The following is a 24125-nucleotide window of genomic DNA, read 5'->3' as shown; positions in this document are numbered from 1 at the left end:
TTAATCACGAGCGATACCAGGAACGTTCAAATAGTACGATACCACATTTAAATCATGTTGAGGCCATATATATTGATCAAAGCAGCTATAGTGTTGAATAGTCTTTGAATTTCTTTTCTTTACAAAACTTTTGAACAGTATATAAAATTTTTATTAAGTTTGTTATTTATAAGTTTGAGAGATGACTCGTTCGTATGACACTAGTTATGTTCAAATAAGTCGTGTAATACTTGAGATAATAGATTTTCGTTGTTTCACAAATTAAAACATAACGGTTGCTTAAGTTTGATTACAATCAAATGAAAAGGAAACGTATGGGGGAGCCAAACTTTGAAACCAAGTGTTCAGTCATAATTCATCAGTTAACCCTTAACTATCCCGTTCATTCGATATCAATATTGTTCAAATCTGTTGTGTAGTTTCTAAAATAATGAAGTTTAGTGATTTTCACATTTCGATACGTTACAGACAAAGTTACATTCCGATTACAGCGAAATTCAACAGGGTGTTATGAGGCAGCTAGACCTTTCGTTTGATACTAATTCTGTGGAAATCGTGTCAACCATCTCTGAGAAAAGTGAGTGAGCCCAAGTAGTCATCAGAATATGTTTCTTTTCATAGCTGGTGTTGCGAACAGCCCCCCGATCGGGCGAAAACGATACATTTGGCAACACTAGGCGAGAAAGAGGCATTGAGAAACAGGAAGAGAACATGTAAACGTCACTTGGACCCGACCGGGATAGAAAGAAGAATTCGACCCATATTGGAGAGGGAAACAGAAGTTAAAGAAAATCCTAGTGTGAGCTGGAGAATAAATTTAGAAAATTAAGATCAAAAGTAAAGAGAAGGTGAAGATATAAGTTCAAGTAGGAAAGAATAGTGAGCAGAGATAATAAGGTATGGAAAATAGCGGAAAGCTGTTCTAAATAATTTGCAATAAATAAAATGTTCAAACTTAACCTACTATCACAGGAATCATCACAGTCTAAAGGTCGCGCATGGCTACGCACCAGACTAGGAGGAATTTAAGAGAACACCTAAATTGTAGGCATAATTAAAATATTTATAGATGTATCCTAAACTAAATAAAATATAATTCTAGCTTTGATCTGCTAACAAGCTGATACAAAGAGTGTTCTCTCGTGACAAAACCAACAAAATCAAAGAATTTAGAGGATCGAACATAACCTCAAAGAATGGAGGAAGATTTATCGCATAGAAACTGCATGCTATGTCAAGAACCGGATCATCTTGATGACATGGTGCAGTGCGATACATGCCAGTTGTGGGCACACTATTGTTGCGCCGGGGTGACATCTAATATTGAACACGAAGATTGGAATTGTGTTAAGTGTTCCAACCAGTTGCGCTTACCGAAAAATGCTACGAAGTCCACGAAAAAATCCGGTGGATCGAAAAAGACGGGAGCCAAAAGTGAAGTGGGATCTATCCGTAGCTCAGTATCGGTGCTCGAATCATCATTTCAACAGTTGGAGGAAGAGCAAGACGCAATGGAGAAAGGTTTAGAAGCGGATCGCTTGATTCGAGAGAAACGTTTGGAAATGAGCCGTGCAATTCAAGAGAAACGAATGCGACAAGAGAAAGAGTTTCGTGAAAGGGAGCTTCAGCAGGAGCGTGAGCTCAGGGCAAAGAAATTAGCACAAGAGCAAGAAATGTTAGAAAAACGTCTAAAGGAGGAATCCGAGTTTTTGAAAAAACAGCAAGCTTTACGTGAGATGTTTCATGCGAAGATGGATTTACTTAAAAACACCGCAAATGAAAACACGTCTGGTCGAAATGAGGATACGGGCAATGATGCCGATCCATCGAAAGGAAAAGTTCAAAATTGGTTGAATTCAAACGATCTACAAGGGACGAGTTTACGATCGTTAATAGGAGAACATAGTAAAGTGAATGAAAAACAAAAGGAAAAGAACAGGGAGTTGCTGCAAGAGACAACGTCACGGAAATTTAGCACAGAAAACGATGCAGTCACAAGTGAAGATGGGGATAGCGAGGACGGTGATGCTTTTAATGAACAGATGAAAGGGATTGCAGAGCTACTAAAACGTCACGGACCGGGGAAAGGTCATGGTTTGGGGCGAGGCCACGTGGGACCTACGAAAGAACAATTGGCTGCCCGGCAGGCAGTATCAAAACATTTACCGATATTTAAGGGAGAGCCAGAAATTTGGCCATTATTTTACAGTAGTTACGAATATACTACGAAGGCTTGCGGATTTACTAATTTAGACAATCTGAAACGGTTACAGGATAGCTTGCAAGGCGAAGCATTAGAGGCTGTGCGTAGTAGACTAGTACTACCAGAGTCAGTGCCCGATGTGATGAAAGATTTAAAGGACTTGTTTGGTAAACCAGAAAAACTTTTGAAAACTCTGCTTCAAAAGGTACGCTGCGCACAACCGCCGAGGTACGATCGACTGAATACGTTTATTCACTTCGGAATCACAGTTAAACAACTATGCGATCATATGGAGGCGGCGCGAATGGAAGAGCACCTGAACAACCCAATGCTCGTTCAAGAGCTTGTGGACAAACTGCCACCTAGCTATAAAATAGACTGGGTACGTTTCAGGCGAAATACGGAAGGCAAGCCTTTTCGCGTTTTTACTGATTTCATGAACGGTATAGTTTCGGACGTTTCCGAAGTAAGCGAACTACCCACACTTGATATGGGAGATCGAGCCGGTAGAGGAAGTTATAAAAAAAAGGAGTTTGTGCACGTACATGCGTCGTCTAGCAAAAATTTACCACCAGTAACAGCGTGTTGGTTGTGCAAGAAAGCAGACCATAAAATAAAATTTTGCGAAGAATTCAAACGTTTCAACATTTCAGAACGGTTCAAAGTCGTTAACAAATACAAGCTCTGCCATCAATGTCTGAACAATCACGGTAAAAGTCGATGCAACTCAAAGTTCAGATGTACAGTGGGTAATTGCCAACAAACTCACCACCCGTTATTGCACCGAACGTTAGAGATGGTACAAGTCATGAAAGCGGAAAATGTAAACCGGGAAAACTGTTCCGTCCTATTCAGAATGCTACCAGTAACATTATACGCCGGTAATTCCAGCATGAATGTAATTGCATTTTTTGATGAAGGATCATCGGTTACGCTTCTCCAGAATGTGGTAGTAGATAGGCTTCATTTAACTGGCGAAAAGGAACCGTTGGTGGTGACCTGGACAGGGAACGTGAGACGGTATGAGGACCAGTCGAGAAAAGTTAACCTAATGATTTCAGCAAGAGGTTGTAGCGGTAGAATGGCGGTGCACAACGCTCGTACAGTTAAAGAACTCGTACTTCCAAAACAAAGTGTAAACTTTCAGGATCTAATTAGCCGATATCCACATTTGAAAAATCTTCCAGTTGCTGATCAAGAACGCGAGGAACCAAAAATAATGATAGGTCTTGATAACATTCATGTATTTGCACCGCTAGAATCTAGAATCGGCAAACCTGGGGAACCAGTTGGAGTAAGATGCGCACTAGGATGGACTGTTTATGGACCGCAACCAGAAAGATGCACAAGCCAGGCTTACGTGAATGTACACGAAGAAACCCCAGTTAGCAATCAGGACATTTACGACATGCTGAAGGGCCAGTATAGTTTAGAGGAAGCCGGTATTGCTATCGAAGTACCTGAATCAAATGAAGAAGCACGAGCACGACGAATTTTAAAAACAACAACAGTAAGGATAGGAAATCGGTTCGAGACGGGGCTATTGTGGCGGAATGACGTGCGTAAATTCCCAGATAGCTTCCCGATGGCTATCAAGCGGATGGAGGCGCTGGAAAGGAAACTGTCCAAAAATCCTGGACTCAAACAAAATGTTGATCGACAGATTGATGAGTATGTTGCTAAAGGATATGCACACAAAATTACAGCTGAAGAGCAGCAAAATTCGGATGCGGCTTCGGTATGGTATCTTCCTTTAAATGTGGTATTGAATCCACGAAAACCAGAAAAAATTCGTCTGGTCTGGGACGCAGCAGCATCGGTCAACGGTATATCACTTAACTCCGAGCTTCTAGCAGGCCCTGATATGCTGACGAGCCTTCCAGCAGTGATCCATCATGCGTATCAGACCTGAAGACAAGCAGGCGCAGCGTTTTTTATATCGTAAGGAGAAGGGACCAATACAGATATTCGTCATGGACGTGGCCACCTTCGGCTCGACCTGTTCCCCTTGTTCAGCGCAATTTATAAAAAATCTAAACGCTGAAGAACAATCCGCGCTCTATCCAGACGCAGCAGCAGCAATCGTTAACAAACACTATGTTGACGATTACCTCGACAGCGCCGATAGCGCTGTAGAGGCAATAGAACGTGCGAGACAAGTAAAATTGATCCATGCAAGAGGGGGATTCGAGATAGGGAAATGGGTCTCGAATTCAGAGGAATTTTTACGAGCGTTGGGTGAGCAGAACGATGATCAGGCGGTACATCTCCATCAAGACAAAATGACACAAAAGGAACGAGTGCTCGGAATTATTTGGGACTCTAAAGAAGACGTGTTCTCGTTTTCTGCAACCCCTAGAGCGGACCTAGGACAGATGTTTTCCAGTGGAGATCGCCCAACGAAGAGATCCGTTCTCAGTTGTGTTATGTCAATGTTTGACCCACTGGGTCTTCTTTGCCCATTTACGATAATTGGAAGAATCCTTGTACAGGATCTGTGGAGAGCGGGTTGTGAGTGGGATGAGTTGATTGACGACGAAGCCTATAGTAAGTGGAAGCAATGGATCGGGTTACTACCAGAGGTGGGCGCGATTAAAGTACCTAGATGCTACTTCGGAGATGCTACGTCAGACAAGTTTAGAGGTCTCCAACTACATATATTCACTGATGCAAGTGAAAAGGCATATGGGTGTGCAGCCTATTTTCGCATTGTTATTGATGGTGAGGCACGCTGCGCGCTGGTGATGAGCAAGAGCAAAGTAGCCCCACTCAAACAGTTGACTATCCCAAGGCTGGAACTGCAAGCAGCAGTACTTGGCGCTAGACTAGCACAATCTATTAAATGCAGTCATAATTTGGTCATAAGAAATCAATATTTCTGGTCAGATTCACGTAATGTGTTGTCTTGGATCAAGTCAGACCAACGACGTTATCGACAATTCGTTGGCTTCCGTATCGGGGAAATTCTTAGCCTCACTAATGGATCAGAGTGGCGCTGGGTGCCGTCAAAGTTAAATGAAGCGGATTGCGTGACTAAATGGAAACAAGGGTGGAAATTGCACTCAGGAAGTTCTTGGTTTACAGGTGCAGACTTTTTGTCAAGTAACGAGCAGCACTGGCCGGTGCAGCCAGAAGTAAAATCGAATACAAACGAGGAATTGAAAGCTTATTTATTGGTTCATGATATAACGTTATCAAATTCTCTCATCAACGTGAACAGAATATCTAAATACAATGTTCTCGTCCGAACTATGGCCTGTGTGTTTAGATTTGTCAGTAACTGCAAAAAGATTATAACAGGAGAACCTATTGAACTCGTAAAGGCAACCGCAGGGCAGCTGAAATTAGTTATGCCGCACACAAAACCGACAAAGCGTCTGCCTCTTACGCAGGAAGAACTACTTAAAGCAGAAACATATCTTTTTAAAATGATACAAGCAGAGGCATACGGTGGAGATCTCAAGGTACTATTGCACAACAAGGAGAAGCCAGTTTCTCAGTGGCTAACAGTAGAAACCTCGAGTCCCTTGTATAAATTGGCCCCCCTAATCGACGAACGTGGGCTGGTACGAATGGAAGGTAGAACGAAGAATGCTTCCTTTCTGCCGTTTGACCTTCGTTTCCCGATAGTATTGCCGAAAGATCATCCAGTGACAGCTAAGCTCATCCATCATTACCATGAGAAGTTCGGTCACGGTTACAGGGAAACAGTAAAAAACGAACTTAAGCAACGGTTTTATATTGCGTCGATAAGCAGATTGGTGCCGAGAGTTGCAAAAGATTGCATGTGGTGTAAAGTCAAACGCAATCGTCCAGTGACACCGAGGATGGCACCGTTACCCATCCAGAGATTAATCCCGTTTCAACGTCCGTTTAGCTTTGTTGGGATCGACTATTTAGGGCCTTTCGAGGTATCTGTCAATCGACGAAAGGAAAAGCGCTGGATTGTTTTGTTTACGTGTATGGTGGTGAGAGCTATCCATCTAGAGATCGCACATAGCGTAACCACCCAGGCTTGTTTGATGTCTGTTAGAAGATTCATTTGTCGCCGGGGACCACCTCTGGAAATTTTCTCCGATAACGGCACGAACCTGAAAGGAGCAAGCAAAGAATTAGCGAGAATTATTTGTGCAATAAACGAAGATTGCGGCAGCGAATTAACAACTACTCGAACTAAATGGAACTTTAATCCTCCTGCCGCTCCGCATATGGGGGGCGTGTGGGAGCGCTTAGTGAGATCCACTAAAGAAGCGTTGGCGGTAATCGACGAAGGAGGCCGATTAACCGATGAAGTTCTGCTAACATCGATTTGCGAAGTAGAAGATATGATAAATTCACGGCCATTGACCTACGTATCACAAGAAGCCGATGAGATTGACACGCTGACACCAAACCATTTTCTCAGAGGTGTAGCACCAAATGAACCTGTGTTGACTCCACCGCCACCCTGTGCTGCCGAAGCACTCCGGAGCAACTATCATCGATCGCAGCAATTAGCAACGGAGATGTGGAACCGATGGTTAAAGGAATATATACCTTCCGTGAACCGAATGACCAGGTGGTATGGAGAAGCGAAACCGTTACGAGCAGGAGATTTAGTCTATATAGTGGAGGGGACTAAACGTAAGTTATGGGTGCGCGGGGTAGTTCAAGAACCGATAATCGCCAGCGACGGGCGCATTCGACAAGCATGGATCAAGACGAACAGTGGCGTTTTTAAAAGAGCTACAGCTGTGTTGGCTGTTCTAGAGATAGATGATGGTAACACCGGGCCGACAACAGAATCGGACCCAGAATTACGGACCGGGGAAATGTTGCGAACAGCCCCCCGATCGGGCGAAAACGATACATTTGGCAACACTAGGCGAGAAAGAGGCACTGAGAAACAGGAAGAGAACATGTAAACGTCACTTGGACCCGACCGGGATAGAAAGAAGAATTCGACCCATATTGGAGAGGGAAACAGAAGTTAAAGAAAATCCTAGTGTGAGCTGGAGAATAAATTTAGAAAATTAAGATCAAAAGTAAAGAGAAGGTGAAGATATAAGTTCAAGTAGGAAAGAATAGTGAGCAGAGATAATAAGGTATGGAAAATAGCGGAAAGCTGTTCTAAATAATTTGCAATAAATAAAATGTTCAAACTTAACCTACTATCACAGGAATCATCACAGTCTAAAGGTCGCGCATGGCTACGCACCAGACTAGGAGGAATTTAAGAGAACACCTAAATTGTAGGCATAATTAAAATATTTATAGATGTATCCTAAACTAAATAAAATATAATTCTAGCTTTGATCTGCTAACAAGCTGATACAAAGAGTGTTCTCTCGTGACAAAACCAACAGCTGGATTTCACATTTTTAAACATAACAGGAAAAATAATAATCTGTTCGCAAAAAAAAAACATTAGGGTCTTATGGGGCAACAAGACATACCATATGACACTGACTTTATGAAAATCGGTTCGGCCATCTCTGAGAAACATGAGTGAGATTAAACAGTCTCCAGAACACGTTTCTTTCTGTAATTTCTGAACCATATGTCCAATCTTCATAAAATTCAAAAGTTAAGGGTTTTTAGGTAGACCGTTCATTTGAAACCAATTTTGTTCAAATCGGTTGTGTAGTTTCTGAGATATTGATTTTTCGTGATTTTTACATTTTGATACATAACCTCTAAACTAGAAATCAGATTACAACAAAATTCAATAGGGTCTTATAGGGCAACTAGATCTTTCATTTGCAATTGATTTCATTGGAATCGATTCAGCCATCTCTGAGAAAATCGAGTGAGATTGGGAGAGCGTTACACACACACATGCAAAAAATGCTCAGCTCGTCGAACTAAGTCGAGTGGTATACGACATTCGGCCCTTTTGAGCGCTTTTATACCTTTAGTTTTTGCAGTGATTGCTATACCTTTCTAGGAGAAAGGCAAAAAGTGAAATGATAGAAATGACTTTTAATTCCAACTTAAATCCTGAGCAAGGCCGCAACATTGAAATAGTACAATATTGAATTTAAATGATGTTGAGGCCACATATTTTGATCGTAGCTATAATTTTAAACAGTCTGCGGGTTTAGTTTCGTTCTATAACTTTCAAACCACATGTTTAAACATTATGAAATTCATTGTTTAAGGGTTTGAAAGCCCATTTATTTAAATTCAACTATGTTCATAGCTTCTAAGATATAAGAGCGTTTTTCACATTCTGACGCAGCGCCAAAACTAAAAGTTTGATTACAATGAAATTCAATAGCAACCTAAGCGGCAAATAGACCCTTCATTTAACACCAAGATAGAAAGAATCGGACAGACCATCTCTGAGAAAAATGAGTGCGAAAGAAAAGTGCAGATATACACGTACACACCCACAAACAAACATATACACCTATACATGCATATATGCAGAAAATGCTCGATTCGTCGAACTGAGTTGAGTAGTATATGACATTCGGCCATTTCAATCATTTTTCTACCTTTTGATTAGCCAGTGATCGTTAGGAGAAAGTCATTATGTTTACTTTCATTATGTGATTTCACATTTTTATGAACAACGGACACAGTTACAATCCGATTGCAATGAAAATCAATAGCAACCTATGGGGCAACTTGACCTTCCATTTGACACTAATTTTGTGAAAATCGGTTCAGCCATCACTGAGAAAAATGAGTGAGTTTAAACAACCTCAGGATAACTTTTCTTTACATAACTTTTGAACCATATGTTCAATCATAACGAAATTTAAAAGTTAAGGGTTCTGGGGACAGCCCAATCATTTGAAACCAGTTTTATTGAAATCGGTTGTGTGGTTTCTGAGATATTGATGTTTCGTGATTTTTACATTTTGATACATAACCTCTAAACTAAAAATCCGATTACAATGAAATTCAATAGCAACCTATGGCGCAACTAGGCCTTTCATTTGCAATTAATTTTATGAAAATCGGCCCAGCCATCTCTGAGAAAAGTGAGTGAGAAAAAAAAGTTGCACATACATACATACACACACACACACATACATACATACATACATACAGAAAATGCTCAGTTCGTCGAAAGAAGTCGAGTGGTATATGACATTCGGCCATTGGGACCACTTTTATACCTTCGGTTTTTCCAGTGATTGCTATACCTTTCTAGGAGAAAGGCAAAACGATAGCTACAAGCAAAAGAATAATTGAGAGTCCCATAAATGTTGGTTGGATTGCATCCCGCATCGCAGTGACGCAGCAGCGATGATGCGGTGCGGTGATGATGGGAGGGAGAGTAAGTAGTTCGGATGGTATTTTTTTCAGCAGGTTTTCTATAGCAGCCAAACAGATACCAAAATGTGCTATGTTTGTTACCGAGAAATCATACGCTTGTTGTATTGCGTTGCGATTTCGTCAATGACATTACTCACTAGTTTTTGTTATGATTAGTGAATGGAATATTTTCCTCATACTAATTTGGGTAGTAACGTTATGGAAGAGTGAGCGGGGATGGGGTTTTGAAAATCTTTGAATAATGCTTGACTTGCTTTTGAACTGGTTTTGGATGCATTATTGCAGATTTTGATACTGCATTTTCACGTTTCAGTGCTGCGATTTTCAGGTTTTAGTGCTGTATGCCAATTGTGTTGAACCGAATATATTTGTACAGAAGTACAGAAATAACACCGAGAGGTAAAATAAGGCTTCTTTAGCAAAATCTTTAGCAAAAATTTGTAGAGGTTTGTAGAATTATCATTCTTATTGAACATATGCTGGCAACGACATTTTTATTATCACTGGACTTGTTTATTCATACTAAATTCAATAAGGAACTTGGAATATAAGCATAACAACTCAGATCTTTTTTTCCCTTCCTTTTCAATTTTCTATATTTCTGAGTACAAATGACATAAAGTATTTACAGATCAAATTTGTAACGGCTAATTTAACAAACATATTTACCCTAGTAAAAATGTTATGCAACTTAAATCCAAACAAAATATGGCAAGTGTTTTTTACGTCTAATGCCTGATTAATACCTGATAAAATCTGCAATATTTTGCAAATCATTAAAACTTTTTCTATCTTTCACAACAGTTCGAAAAACATAGAGGAGAAACAATTGGTATGATAAAAAGCTCATCGAAGCTTTTTTCCTGATTGGTCTGATTTCAATTAGTCGAATGTTCGCGGAATACCAGTTCAAGAAATACTAGTTAGGGCCAACAATAATGGTCTTAAAAGGCTTCGCCCTCATTCCACAGCCCTCCGACCGAAAAGCATTGCCACAACGATTATAAGGTTAGTTTCAGAGCTATATGCTCTGTACTGAAAACAGTTACAGTTTGAACCTTTGTTTTTATTTGTTTTGTAAATATTCGAACTGTTATTAAAATTTGTATACACTTGTAACAGTAAGGAAAAAATTCTTAATACATATTTAGAAGAAATTTGTTTTGTAAGTTCTCCGTACGTCACAATTGAATCAGTTGTAACACACCCTGTTGACACAGTGCGTCGATGGTTCGATTTTGGTAACATATTTATTTGCTTTCATTGACCACAGGGGATTTGTTTCTGAAAAGTTGGTTGGGTTTGTAACGACAGATGTTGTTTGGCCATAATGGGTCAAGTAGGAGAAACATGCTGTTAGTGATAAATCAAACGGGCCCGTAACATCAAAATTGCACAAAAGCTTGAAAACTCCGAAATTCAAAGAGTAGTAAATCTAGAATTTGTTTATATTAAAATGTTTATCTGACTTAACACCAACTAATTATATGTAAGGAATTACCCATCGTGAAAAAGTTGAAGAGGTTGTTTATTAGACACGACCGCAGAGTTAACCTAGAATACGACAGTCTGTCTTAAGTCAATGTATTTCTTGCAATAGGTTTGGGAATACACTCAATGGGGTTAATCAATTTAATGGTCTCTCTGTTCCAGATGACGTTTACCTCTACAGACGGCACCGGTAACGACAAAGAACAACAGCAGAAGCTATGTGCAGCTAAGCAGTTTCACTTGACGCCATATCCAAAACAAGAATGAAATTGTATTGTTTTGTGGCTGTCTTTTGTATCAAGTTGCACTGAGAAAGCTTAATTTAGGCAGTGGCTACGATGAGGGCCAATAGTGCATTCCGGGTAACCTAGGTTTAATACGAACAATTTTCTGCAGTTTGCAGTAGCGTAGATAATTTTAAAACTGATCGCTGCAAATAGTAGGACTTGAGCGAAAAATTATGTGATTCAGGTTCACTGGCGCAAACATTCTTCAAATAAATGTTAAAATACACTCAGTAAACTTTGAGGCTTAGCTGAAGTCAAAAGAGGTTAATAATGTTTGTCAATGCCATTTATTGACAACTGAATATTGTTTTTTGACATGGCAAATTTTTGATTTAGTTCTGAATAATTTACTGTGTAAAATCAACATGAGATGATTTATTTGAAACTATATATGATAATTTTTATCGCTATACTGCTAGTCACGCACGCTATATAGCTAGCCACGCACGCTGTAGATATGCACACACGCTATATAGCTAGCCACGCACGCTATAAACATGCACAGACATGCTATAGACATGGACAGGTACGCTATAGACAAGCACAGAAACTATATAACCATGCACACGCAAGCCACGCATGCTATAGACATGCACGCGCTATATAGCTAGCCACGCACGCTAGCGACACACGCTATAAATATTCACACACGTTATATATGTGCACACACCCTATATATATACACCCTGGAAGATGGTGGCTTCTCAAACCACCTGGCGGTGCGAGTCTCATTTAATTTCTGGCTGTATTCACCCAACGATATCTGAATTGAATTACCACTGGTGGGGTCCAACTCAGATCAAAAGGAAGCCGAACTGAAAAAGTTAGGTTCTGCAACTAACCACTACCGCCGCCGCTGTTGCCCGCTGCTGCTCCGCGCCGCGTTTGCCACTGCCATCGCTGCTACTGTCCGCCGCTGCTGCCTGCTGCTAGTAAACTGAGATTGCTTGAGGAGAAGCAGTCTCTTATATAGCCCAACGAGTGCATTCCTGGCTAACTAGGTACTCCATTCTGTCGTCCTTTTCAGGGAAAGGCAGCAAGCAACCAATCAAAGGTCGACATTTACGTTTCGACAAGGTTCAACAATTTTCAATAGTACAATAGTTCGAACAGTCATTTTAATTTTCTGCATTTGGACGGTTGCTTAAATGATTTTCCAATCGATTGCTGCAAAAATGACGGAAATCGGTTGAAAACTGACTGAGTTTAGAACGTTTGAAATTGGACAATTTTCGTGACGCTCTCCATGTTTTCGGTTTTCGAAATTGGATCCCTGTATTGAAGTTGAACCCCTATATATGTTGCCGTAAGACGTATTCTACGTCAAAAAAATCAATTTTGTCAATGATCAAGGAACAACTTTATTTGAAATAAAAAAGTCTCTCTCTCTCTCCAGCTCGGGGAAAACTAATAGTGTCAGAAGGATCGTAGCTCTAGCCCCGCAATTGTCCTGTACACTCAACAGTTGGCTGCGAAGTCTGTGTATAATAAACAGAAGTTCAAATTTCAAGACGGAATGTAGCACCAAGGCATTGCTTTACATTATCAATGCACAAAATTTAAAATTGTTAAAAAAGTTGTTTAAGTTAATATTTCCGAAATCTCATTTTTTGTTATGAAAACACTATAAACGGTTTGCTAAATATTTGTTGTCTGACCATGGCAAACTGAGAGAGAAAAAGTTACGATGGCAGTTCGTAACGTTAATGACTTTTGGCCGCTAGCTACAATTTTCCACCGCCGTGCATCGGAAATTGCCATTCTCCGCCACAAACATTTGCCGAACTTTTTCGGACACATTATTTTTTTTTAGCCCTTTGTCCATCTTGACGCCTTATACCGACAAAAGCTTCTAACCAACTAGCAACTTGCACTTGCGCTTGCACCTACCAGCTACCACCAAAAAAAACCCCGTTGAGTTGAGTGAGAGTAGGAAAAAAAGAACTCTCTTTCTTGAAAAAAAAACCCCATCATTGAGTAAATATTTACGATCCAATTTCTCTCATTCATTACTTGTTCATAACGCGACTAACTTTATATTCTCAGCTGTGCACATAGAGAATAACATATATTGCGTGCTCCCACGATGAAAAGTACATCGTAAGAAGGAAGGCGGAGAGAGTGCACCAGTAACGATTTTTTTTATATGGTGCTCTTTTGTGATCTTCGTTATTCACCTACCATGGAGGTCTGTTTGCAAATGTTCGAAGAATAAGAATAACTCGCACACTGACGACGATGTCAACGCATCATAGGCTTGGTTTATACGTATTCATTAGTCGCTAGAAGCGATTTTTTTTCCATCGGTGTTTATACCCATGCTGTAAATATCCACGCCTTTTTTCAAATTTCATTATTCTTCAAGTTGCGTGGTGTTAGATGTCATTTTATTCCGTATATAATATGAATAAACGAGAATTAAATATCTCGTTTCAAGTTAACAACTGGCAGAGCATGACCGAGTGAGCATGCAACAGAATATATCAGGTTATTATATGATGCATCCGCGGCTGCGATTTGAAGGCAACCCAATTCATTTCAAGCCTGCTTTTGTGCATATTTTTTTTCTTTTCGTGGAAAAATTCATGTAAAAATAAAAATAACAAAAATCGTATATTCGCAATTGGTTCCAAACGTTCTGGCCGTTTTATTCTGCCAACGTTGCTGGCGTTGTTTTGGGTTTCACGTGTTAATAAAAGGGAGATTATTATTTTGCCCTATGTCATCATCATTCACGCGATAGCAGAGCCGATGACTGTTGCGAATACCGCAGTAAATAAATTGTAACATTTTTTATTACAAATCGTTTGGCACTTCAATATATTTGTCCTGCGTGGCCATTTTTGATGTGTCAAATAGCAATTGAAGATATAAGTTGACAATTTTACAAGTTTTTAATTGAGCGGTTGTTGAGTAGTTACCTCACTCGAAATATCAACTGGATTTGCATTGGTTTAGTAAATGCGAACTATGATGAAGATGTTTTCATTGATGAAATGTATTATTATGGGACAAACGGTATCAACTGTAAGCGGAATAGTGCAGCACATGTATTTATAGATCCAACAATTGACGGCTCGCCATTAGCCAGCTTCTCTATATATACGGAGTCACAAGCTCGATAGTGTTTGCAAACCACGAGAGGCAATCGTTTGCGTTATTTCCGATGAAACACGCGACCTCTTCTGAACGAGGTCGCGCAGCAAGTCTCCCCGTACACGCTTCCGACGAGTGATGAAAATAGACAGGTTGATTGGCCTCCTTGAGGATTCGTTCGGGAGTGATTGCAGCGAATGAAATTTCACTTTAGTGTAACAACTAGGTATATCGAAAAATGAAAGTGAGTAACAAACTCCCAAATGTGTAACTATATTTAGAAAAAAAGGTTGAATACATTGTATTTAGTATAACTTATTTCATTCACAGATCATAAACCGGTATAGTCCTAAGATATATCACTCAAAGATTATTCTTCAATACTAATTTTTGGCTGTTTTGTTTCCAACATGGATCACACTTTAAACTAATTACTATTTAGATACGAATGGTTCATTATATCAGGAACCCGAGTACTCAACACTGCGACCGTACCGCCTTCGATAGCCTCGCGGTCTCCCGTAATAATAGTATTTATATCCAGGATAATAATACCAATAGCCTCGCTTTCCGTACACCTTGACGACCGGAGGTCCATGACGATAGTAATCGTATCCCGCTTCCGCAACAGGAAGCATTGCGTCAAGTGAGAAAACCGTTAAAATAAGCAAAATTGTTATGCCAATGGCCGGAACACGCATTGTTGGTTCCTGTCGAAGGCTTTGAGGTTGAGGTCTAAGCTTTTATAGTTTGCTCCTGTGTTTAATCGGAAGGTCACGTTCGAACTGCATCTTGAATAGATTTGTCTCACTTTAAATAAAACGAATAATGCGATGTTGTTAATATACATCAAGCATGTGCGGCTCTCACAATCATCTACTTATGATGTGAACTAACAATAGGGTAGGTGTTCTCATTCATGTCGTATGGTAAAATCTCACTCGTCGATCGGTGATTGTTGAATGAACGATTCGATTTATGTTAGGCTCTTGTTACGGACACTTTTGACTACCGTTACCTTACGAGGGGAATTATAATAGTAATGTGTGAAATATATCTGTTTGACGCTGATAAAATCATTGTAAAAAGCGTGTTTTAAATGGAAAATGATGCTGTTTTGTGACGATGCTGTTACAGTTCTACCATGAAGCATTATGTAATATCTGTAGCTCCATTGATCAATTACTTTGGAGATAGTGTAGCACTTGAGAATGGAAAGTTTTCTGTATCACTGGGTTAAAGTGCTACTAGAAGTGTCTCAATACAAAAGTTTTTTGTGTTCTTTGCTCCAGAATGATAAATTCTCCTGAAAGTAATCATCAGCAGTATTTACAACATATAATCCGATTGCTTTCGCAGCGGATGTGGTTAACGTTATTCATTCACTTTTCTTCATAAACTAGTTGCTATCCTCCATGTCGTATGACGCGGTAATTTTGCTAAGACAATGAACGAAAATCTATATTTACACACGTGATGCATCACTGAAAGCTTTCGGTGTGTTTCGTAAACTATTTTATTCCAAAAATCATAAGTATGCAGCCAATTAGGTGCAGTAAATCACAACACCACAACGGTTGAGCAATAATAATAATCTGTACCGACAGCGATCGTCAGTATTCGTGCCAAAAATGATTAATCCGTCAGTGCATCTTTAATATTTCATTTATAATTAGTGCAGTTCATCATCCATGTTAGTGGATTTGGCTCTCAGCCGTACGTTAATTTCGACCAGTTTATTCCCTTTTTGGGGGCATACTTGAATGACGTAGCAATTTGGTTACATAACCTCAACTCTCCCTGACAAAAATGTAGCATCAGATTAACCCCCGCCTCCGGTCTAAGTTAGTGTATTTTTATTGTACATTTTTTCTGCAAAAAAAATTGGTCACCCCAAAAAAATGCTACGTTGTTTAAGTATGCTTCCTTTCGTTGACTAATTCTTACTAAGCCAAGCGTGAATTTAGTTTGTTGCTCTAATTATCGTGGTAAATAATCAAGACCGTCTAAACCGATCCGTGGGATTGGTTGGAAATTATTGAAATTTTTTTATTTCTGTCACATTCAATTGAAAGGTCCGGTGATTACCGAATTATTTTTTTCCCAACTCCAGTAACACAAAGACCAGTGCTGTGATGTCTTTCGTCGACTTTGAAATCAGTTTTACTGACAGTGACGGGGCCAACGCGGTTGGCCTTCGTAACTGATACTGAATTAACCAAAATTGCACACGGAATCTGTTGATTGTACTTGGGCAATGTTATGGCAAATAACTCTGTTCGATCCACGTACATACATCACAAGAAGGGATGTTTTTCTTTGAATACTCTTTCTGGCGGTTGGATCCATTTCACTGTTAGGTTGTCCCGAGCGAGCGTACTAAGCTAGGTACATACGGTTAATGAATAGATTGATTGTTTGCTTACAAGAGGCCGCCACTCCCGACGGCGGGACGGCGTCAGAATGAAAAATACGTTGCATCATGGGGGTTGAATAGAAAGATCAGAAATACCTTATAAAACCTGCAACTAACGATAAATAAAGCAATAATTTAGACAATGCTACCTGGATGAATAATATTCAGTAGTTCTACAATTAAACATCATTGTCAAACAAAATCGAAGTAGAGCAACTGCAGTCTTCATATTTTTTTTTTTTCAAATATCGCCAAAAAATATTTCCATCTTTCATTGTTCAAACAGGCTTGAGAGTTTGTACTTAATAAAATGGTTTTAGTGTCAATTTTTTTTCGATCGTGTGTCTTTGGAAAAGTTGTAGATAATAATTTTGTCTTTAAAAAAACGCAACGTACTTTTTTTATTGAAAGAAATACAGGTCGGACTCAATTATATGTGGGTTATTCCTTATAAAGTAACCACGAAAAAACACAAAGGGGCCGTCTACATTCCACGAGGACAGTTTAGAGGGTACGCAAATGTCCACGGTAGGGTGGAGGGAGTAATGATATTGTCCTCGAGGACACGATATTTTTTCCAAAAAAATGGGAATCTACCAGGAAAATATACTGGCCTGCAATAATTCTACAGCTGTTTTGGTTTTAGCGTCGTTTTCAGCTTTTTTTTTATATTTGGCATCTTAGTTTTTTTTTTTTTTTGAAAAGTTCTTTAGACATGTCGAGCAAGAATTTCAGGTAAAATAAGATGTTTTTTTGCGTTTTCTTTTGTTAGTCGAGACATTTTCGAGAGCAACTAAACTCAATTTGGACTCAGTTTTTCTTCAGTTTTATCCATCTATGGATCGGTTATTAGCTAAATTTGGAATCAATTTCTGCTTCGCTTTTTTCATTGACTCCCTCACCCCTTGACTGAATTAAAAACTAAACAAATTTTAAGATCATTTTTTTAAATTTTATATTTTTTTCGAGATTCCAGGAGCGTTGCGAAGCATTTTAAATTTGTTCGGAGTTTGCTAATTTGCTTTATCCGTTTTTATTTTCAGAGAAATTTTTAAGATATATTTTTTTAATGTAATTTTAAATGAATTTGTTTTCTTTCGTTTCTTCTCTACCTAAGAGGCATTTTACAGCCATTTTATGATCATCATTTCTTTTAATTTTTTCTATCTAATTAGAGCGTCTTAATCTGTTATTTCCATTGTCGGTTGTTTTTTGTTTCACCTTCCAGAGATTTTTATCAGCTTTTTTAGTGTTCTCAGATGTTTCAAGCTATATTTACTAGAGATTGCATGCATTTTAAACTAAACTTGATACAGTTTTTCTTAAGGTGAAACGGGATTGTGGCCTTTTCCTATACAATTTTGAGGTTAGAGTTCTCTTTACTTCTGTATTTTGATCGTAAAAAAATCGGCTTCCACTAAATAAACAGCACTCAAATTGTTACTTCAGGCATGCAACAGTTGTGAAAACAATTAATCAAAGTTTCATGTACGTTGTCTTCATAAATCAAGAGAAAATTAGATTGCAAAATTCGAGTTGATCGCGACCACGTCCCGTTTCACCTTAAGGTTGATATTTTTTTCTGTTTTATAAATTTTCGAATTATTACATACTAACTTCAGATCATTTTTTAAGTTGTTCTTACGGTTTTAGAGGCATTTCATTGTTCATTTGCAGGCAGGCATTTTAGCTGAATTTTAATCATGTAATATTCTGACAGTGCTGTTTTTTGAAAGTTGGAGATATTTTCGAGATTATTTAGTTAAACCCCCCCCCCCCTTTCGTGTTTTTAGTAGCTTAAAGTTATATTTAAGATTATTTTCTTTTCGACTTCTTGTGGATTTTAGGGATTTTTTACAGCGTAATGTTTTGTAGCCTTTCATTATAGTTTTTGACACTTTTTTAATTTCCTTTTTTCCTAGAAAAGAAATGAAACATTTTGCCCCTTCTTTTTTATAATGTTTTCAGTCAGTATGCTACTCGGAGCGTTCTCATGCATCATCAGGTTAAACTTGGCGTATTTGTTTTTCATTCTTTTATTTCTTGCAAAAGAGATTTTATTTTTTCAGCTTCTACCGAAGCTTTCTGCCATATTGAATCCTTACTGTTTTTGTCTCTCATTTAGCCTTATAAAGCCCTTTTCGGCGATTCTGAGCTCAAATTGGGATCATTTTCTATTTTGGCCTTTTCTGGCCTTGGAAAGCACTTTTTGACGATTCTGAGCTCAATTTGGGATCATTTTCTTTTATAGCCTTTTCTGGCCTTATAAAGCACGTTTTGGCGATTCTGAGCTCAATTTTGGATCAATTTCTATTTTGGTCTTTTCTGGCCTTATAAAGCACATTTTGGCGATTAGCTCAAATTAGGATCATTTTCTTTCTTAGCCTTTTCTGGCCTTTAGAATCACTTTTCTGCGATTCTAGGCTCAATTTGGGATCATTTTCTATTTTGGCCTTATTATGCACTTTTTGGCGATTCTGAGCTCAAATTGGGATCATTTCCTATTTTGGTCTTTTCTGGCCTTATAAAGCACTTTTTGACGATTCTGAGCTCAATTTGGGATCATTTTCTTTTATAGCCTTTTCTGGCCTTATAAAGCACTTCTTGGTGATTCTAAGCTCAAATTGGGATCATTTTCTTTTCTGGCCTTTTCTGGCCTTATATATTACTTTTCGGCGATTCTGAGCTCTATTTGGGATAATTTTCTTTTTAGCCTTTTCTGGCCTTCAGAAGCACATTCCGGCGATTCTAAGCTCAATTTGGGATCATTTTCTATTTTGGCCTTATAAAGCACTTTTTGGCGATTAGCTCAATTCGGGATCATTTTCTTTCTTAGCCTTTTCTGGCCTTTAGATGCACTTTTCTGCAATTCTAAGCTCAATTTGGGATCATTTTCTATTTTGGCCTTATAATGCACTTTTTGGCGATTCTGAGCTCAAATTGGGATCATTTCCTATTTTGGCCTTTTCTGGCCTTGGAAAGCACTTTTTGACGATTCTGTGCTCAATTTGGGATCATTTTCTTTTTTAGGCTTTTCTGGCCTTATAAAGCACTTTTTGACGATTCTAAGCTCAATTTGGGATCATTTTCTATTTTGGCCTTTTCTGGCCTTATAAAGCACTTTTTGGCGATTAGCTCAATTTGGGATCATTTTGTTTTTAGCCTTTTCTGGCCTTTTCTTCTGGGATCATTTTCTATTTTGGCCTTCTCTGGCCTTGTAATGCACTTTTTGGCGATTTTGAGCTCAATTCAGGATCAATTTCTATTTTGGCCTTTTCTGGCCTTAGAAAACACTTTTTGACGATTCTGAGCTCAATTTGACATCATGTTTTTTATTTTGGCCTTTTTTAGCCTTATAAAATGGGATCATTGTCTATTTTAGCTTTTTCTGGTCTTTAGAAGCACTTTTTGGTGATTCTGAGCTCAAATTGGGATCATTTTCTATTTTGGCCTTTTCTGGTCTAATAAAGCACTTTTTGGCGACTAGCTCAATTTGGGATCATTTTCTTTCTGGCCTTTAGAAGCACTTTTCTGCGATTCTGAGCTCAATTTGGGATCATTTTCTATTCTGGCCTTAGAAAACACTTTTTGACGATTCTGAGCTTCTCCTCGAGCGGGGTTACCAACTATTTTAGGAATAAAAGTCTCTTCAGAATAGATTTTTGTGTAGCTTTTTCTGGTTTGTTTTCAATCATTCAAAGCATAATTTGCGATCATATTTCTTTCGTTTATTTTTTTCAACTATAAAGGCGTTTGCTTAGGGATCTGAGAGATGGGATTCTTTTCATTTATGACTTTTCTTGTTTAACTAGTTTTGGGCTGCTCTTGGTAATTCTTTTGCTGCCATTTGATTGTTTAATCACCAAACAAAACCACAGAAATAAATATTTTTCAAATTTTATTTGTAAAAAAAGGGGGGGGGGGGGGCATCTTGAATAATATTCACGCATGTCCACGAAGAGAGAGAGGGGAGGTCTGATATGATGAATTTTGTGTCCTCGTGGGGAATTATTCATCTAGTATCATTTGAAAAAAAAATTCCCAATTTCAGTGTCGATTGGAATACCCCTAGCTCCTCTTTGTTGCAAAATAAAACGCATTTTTTGGTCAAAACCTCTTTGTTCTCTTTTTTACAGTTTTATAGACGTAAGACGTCCGAAAAATACTTATGGGAGATTTTTGAAGGAAATAAACCAAGGAATCCTATCCATCCTGAAAGCTAAATTTGCATTTTTCGGCAAATGCACCCGATTTTATTTTAAATTTGATAGTGCTATCGTGTTCGTCGGAAAATTTTACCAAGTAAGAAACACTTATCACCCTGAAGTAAAATGAGTCATTCTCGAGTAATAACATTTTTAAGAAAATAGTTTTGAATTTCTTCATTAATGTTTTGTACAATTTATAGAAGTTAAAGCTTGGTAATACTGGTAGGTGATTTTTGAAGAAAATAAACCAAGAAATCCAGAAAAAATATTATTTTTGACCGGAAGTATTGCCAGATAGATTTTTTTATTTTTTTATAAACTTAATTTACATTTTTCGGCAAATACAGCTAACTTTATTTTAAATTCAAAATTTTCAATTTTCAAATATTTTACGTGAAAATGAGAAAAGTTAAAAGTTGAAATAGAACTTTTTTTAAAGCCACAGAGGATTTTTTAAATTTCTCGCTTATTCAACGTCGGTCTAGCTCAACCACAACGGTTTGTTTGATTGGCATGATGTCTTCGGCAAAGTTGTAGCCAGTAGTTCTCTCCTTCCATGAAAAAAAAACATGGACTGTAAAATATTAATAAAAACTTTGAGAAATAAACCTTGAGAGTCTCAGCAAAAAAGAAAAAAAACAAAAAAAAAATTCGTATAGTTTTTTGGATGGACAAAATAATTACCTACAGCTTCGCCGAAATAATTGAATGGTAAAAATATTTTTTAATACCGTAGAAAATTTTCTTTAATAAACCTTCCTTTTTTTCCTTTTCTTCCTTCAAAAATTAGGACTTGATATTCAATTTACAAAACTATTTCTGGGATTTTTTTAAAATTTTGTTGTCTTCGGTATTTTTTTTAAATTTTTTTTAAAATTTCCTCTTTTCAACAAATTTCGATTTGTTGTTATTCCTTCATGATTGAACTCTACCATCAATGTTTAGTTTGGTAGTTTTCCAAAAAAAGAAGATTCCTAACATGAGTTTTTAGAGATAAATAATTTTTAATATTATTATTATCTTTAAATTATTCAGCTTATTTATCAATTTATTCATACACAACTTTGCCAAAGACGTCACACCGATCAAACTAACAAGCATTATGAAATCGCTGCAATTTATTATTAGACAGTTTTTTTTATTGAACCTACATCGACTCCGAGCTATGAATAAATTGTATATTAAAATGCATACGCCCTTTTAGAAACTTACTCTCGAGAATGAAAAATTTCTCTACTCAGGGAATTTAGACAGTTTGCTGAACCAAGTATGTATGGAAATTTCATTCAAAACAAAGCCACTAGAAATTCCTCAGTAAGAACATTAAAAAAGCAGGAGAAAGGTAAAGAGGATGCTAAATTCTGTTTCCACCGGAATAGTTTTACAATTTATATTTAATTAAAAATGCTTGTATAAATATTATGGCAATAGAAATATTGTCTGAGTTTCGTACTGCAATTGCTTATAGGCAATCAGAGTTTCGTACTATAATTTATTTATCAACATTTATTAACATGATCAAGGTCGGCATTGTTTTTGACTATTCCAATTAATCTTCAATGGAAATATAAAGCACTCCACTAACTAATGGCGATTCTATAATTAGAAATGTTTTGCTTTATGTAGTATGTAGATAGTATGTAAACTCATGTTGGAAAAGACTTGCTTGAATGAACAATGAGCTATCTTTGAATGTATTTGTTCAGGCGAAATTTCGTTTTCAATTGAAAATATAGTAATTTATAAGAAAGAATAAAACAACATCGCGCGTCGAAGCCACAAATCTATTGTCCAGGGGGGCCAAGAGTACTGAAAAGGTAACAACTGCTAAATGCGTGTACACGTATTGAAAAGTGCTAATTGAAATGAATTCAATTTACATACAAGTGAAATCCCGAACAAGACGTTATAAGCAATCAATCGTCTCATTTGCAATAGCTCAATCTCGTATTGTTTTGATTTTTAACACGGCTCGGGATAGGTTTCCCACCGAGAACGTGCAATCGCACAATTTAATTGTGTTTTATTGCGCTTGGAGGAAAACAATTCATGCATTTACATCACCGACGGTCACCTACTCATTTGATCCACAGTTTTAGCGGGACGAGACAACCAGAATAAAACCTGTTTTGTTCAAACGTCATTTGCTTCCTCTGAATATACTATACTGGAATAGTGTTTCTTGCATTCGACAACGAATGCTATGATTACATCGAGATCAAAACCAATATCATAAATCATAAATCACGGCCCCTTGAGTTAGCCTAATTCAATCAATGAACCTGAACCTTGCCATACCAGTTGCTTCGTTGCATATTACTTAGTCGTGGAGTGATGCTGCAAAGAAATCGAAAAGTGTAGAGGAAACGTGAGTTCGAGCGAACCTCGAAGCTGTGTGGTTTTGGTTATGCGAACGATAATCGAACAATGTAGGGATTCATGATATTACTTGATAAAATGTCACATACTGTAAACAAGTTCTACTAAGTTATTCTTTACTTTGCCATGCGGGAAGTACCATGATTTCACCTATGAATGTGAACTTCTTGCATTGCTTTGTTGTGGCCGCTTCGCCGTCTACAGTGTTAATTTAATAAGTCACAAAATGTCGCATTGAATTGTCGACATGAATGAAAGCTTTTAATAAACTCAATTCACTGGGTCATTGTATGTGTTCATCTATCAAGTTGTTTAATGTGGGAACCAGATAAATGATTAACAATTTGAAGTACCGTTTGAATCGCATCGTTATTTAGCGACGAAACGACATGCCTTTTTGAATTCTCCGGTTTGAGGGAAAAATCAGGTTCTCATTAACTATGAATATGAGCATTACTTTACACATCGTTTGATCGTTTTGTATCGCGTTTTGTAAAGATGCAAACCCTGGAATAAATATTATTTCTTAATCGAACCTAGATTTCAGATCAACAAGTAACACTGACCAGTTTGATGAGTGACAGTGTGTGTAGTCCTACGTCAATAAAACCCTCCACTTTTTCGCCAACAGAACCTTATGAAAAGGGTATATTTGATCCTTTCTTCACTCTGAATGTTTTTTTTAGCCTAAAAGTAATGTATTGAAAAAAATCGAATATTTTTTACTATTTCATTTTGGCCTTTCCTGACTTTTGGAAGCACTTTTTGCGATTCTG

General features: G+C 37.8%; 2 protein-coding genes and 1 long non-coding RNA gene across 3 annotated transcripts in view; all 3 read left to right on the top strand.

Moving 5' to 3' along the window:
* LOC129718182 (equilibrative nucleoside transporter 1) overlaps positions 1-24125 on the top strand; it is a 54379-nt gene that overhangs the window by 19676 nt on the left and 10578 nt on the right. The window lies entirely within an intron of this gene.
* On the top strand, positions 700-1618 carry LOC129718188 (uncharacterized). Its single transcript, XR_008726823.1, has 3 exons — positions 700-897; positions 973-1044; positions 1103-1618. It is a non-coding gene; the product is annotated as an uncharacterized LOC129718188 (long non-coding RNA).
* LOC129718180 (uncharacterized) lies at positions 5042-7921 on the top strand. Its single transcript, XM_055668671.1, has 3 exons — positions 5042-7287; positions 7363-7434; positions 7493-7921. Exon 1 carries the CDS (start codon positions 5455-5457, stop codon positions 7105-7107), a length of 1653 nt encoding a protein of 550 aa, XP_055524646.1. The 5' UTR covers positions 5042-5454; the 3' UTR covers positions 7108-7287; positions 7363-7434; positions 7493-7921.

Source organism: Wyeomyia smithii, chromosome 1 (genome assembly GCF_029784165.1).
Source record: "Wyeomyia smithii strain HCP4-BCI-WySm-NY-G18 chromosome 1, ASM2978416v1, whole genome shotgun sequence".
Taxonomy (NCBI): Eukaryota; Metazoa; Arthropoda; class Insecta; order Diptera; family Culicidae; genus Wyeomyia; species Wyeomyia smithii.
The sequence above is the reverse complement of the archived record's forward strand: the minus strand, read 5'-3'. Positions and strand labels throughout refer to the sequence as shown.

Bases quoted from the DNA above. Each gene is read 5' to 3' on its own strand.
- LOC129718180 (XM_055668671.1), top strand. From the start codon at position 5,455: ATGGCCTGTGTGTTTAGATTTGTCAGTAACTGCAAAAAGATTATAACA.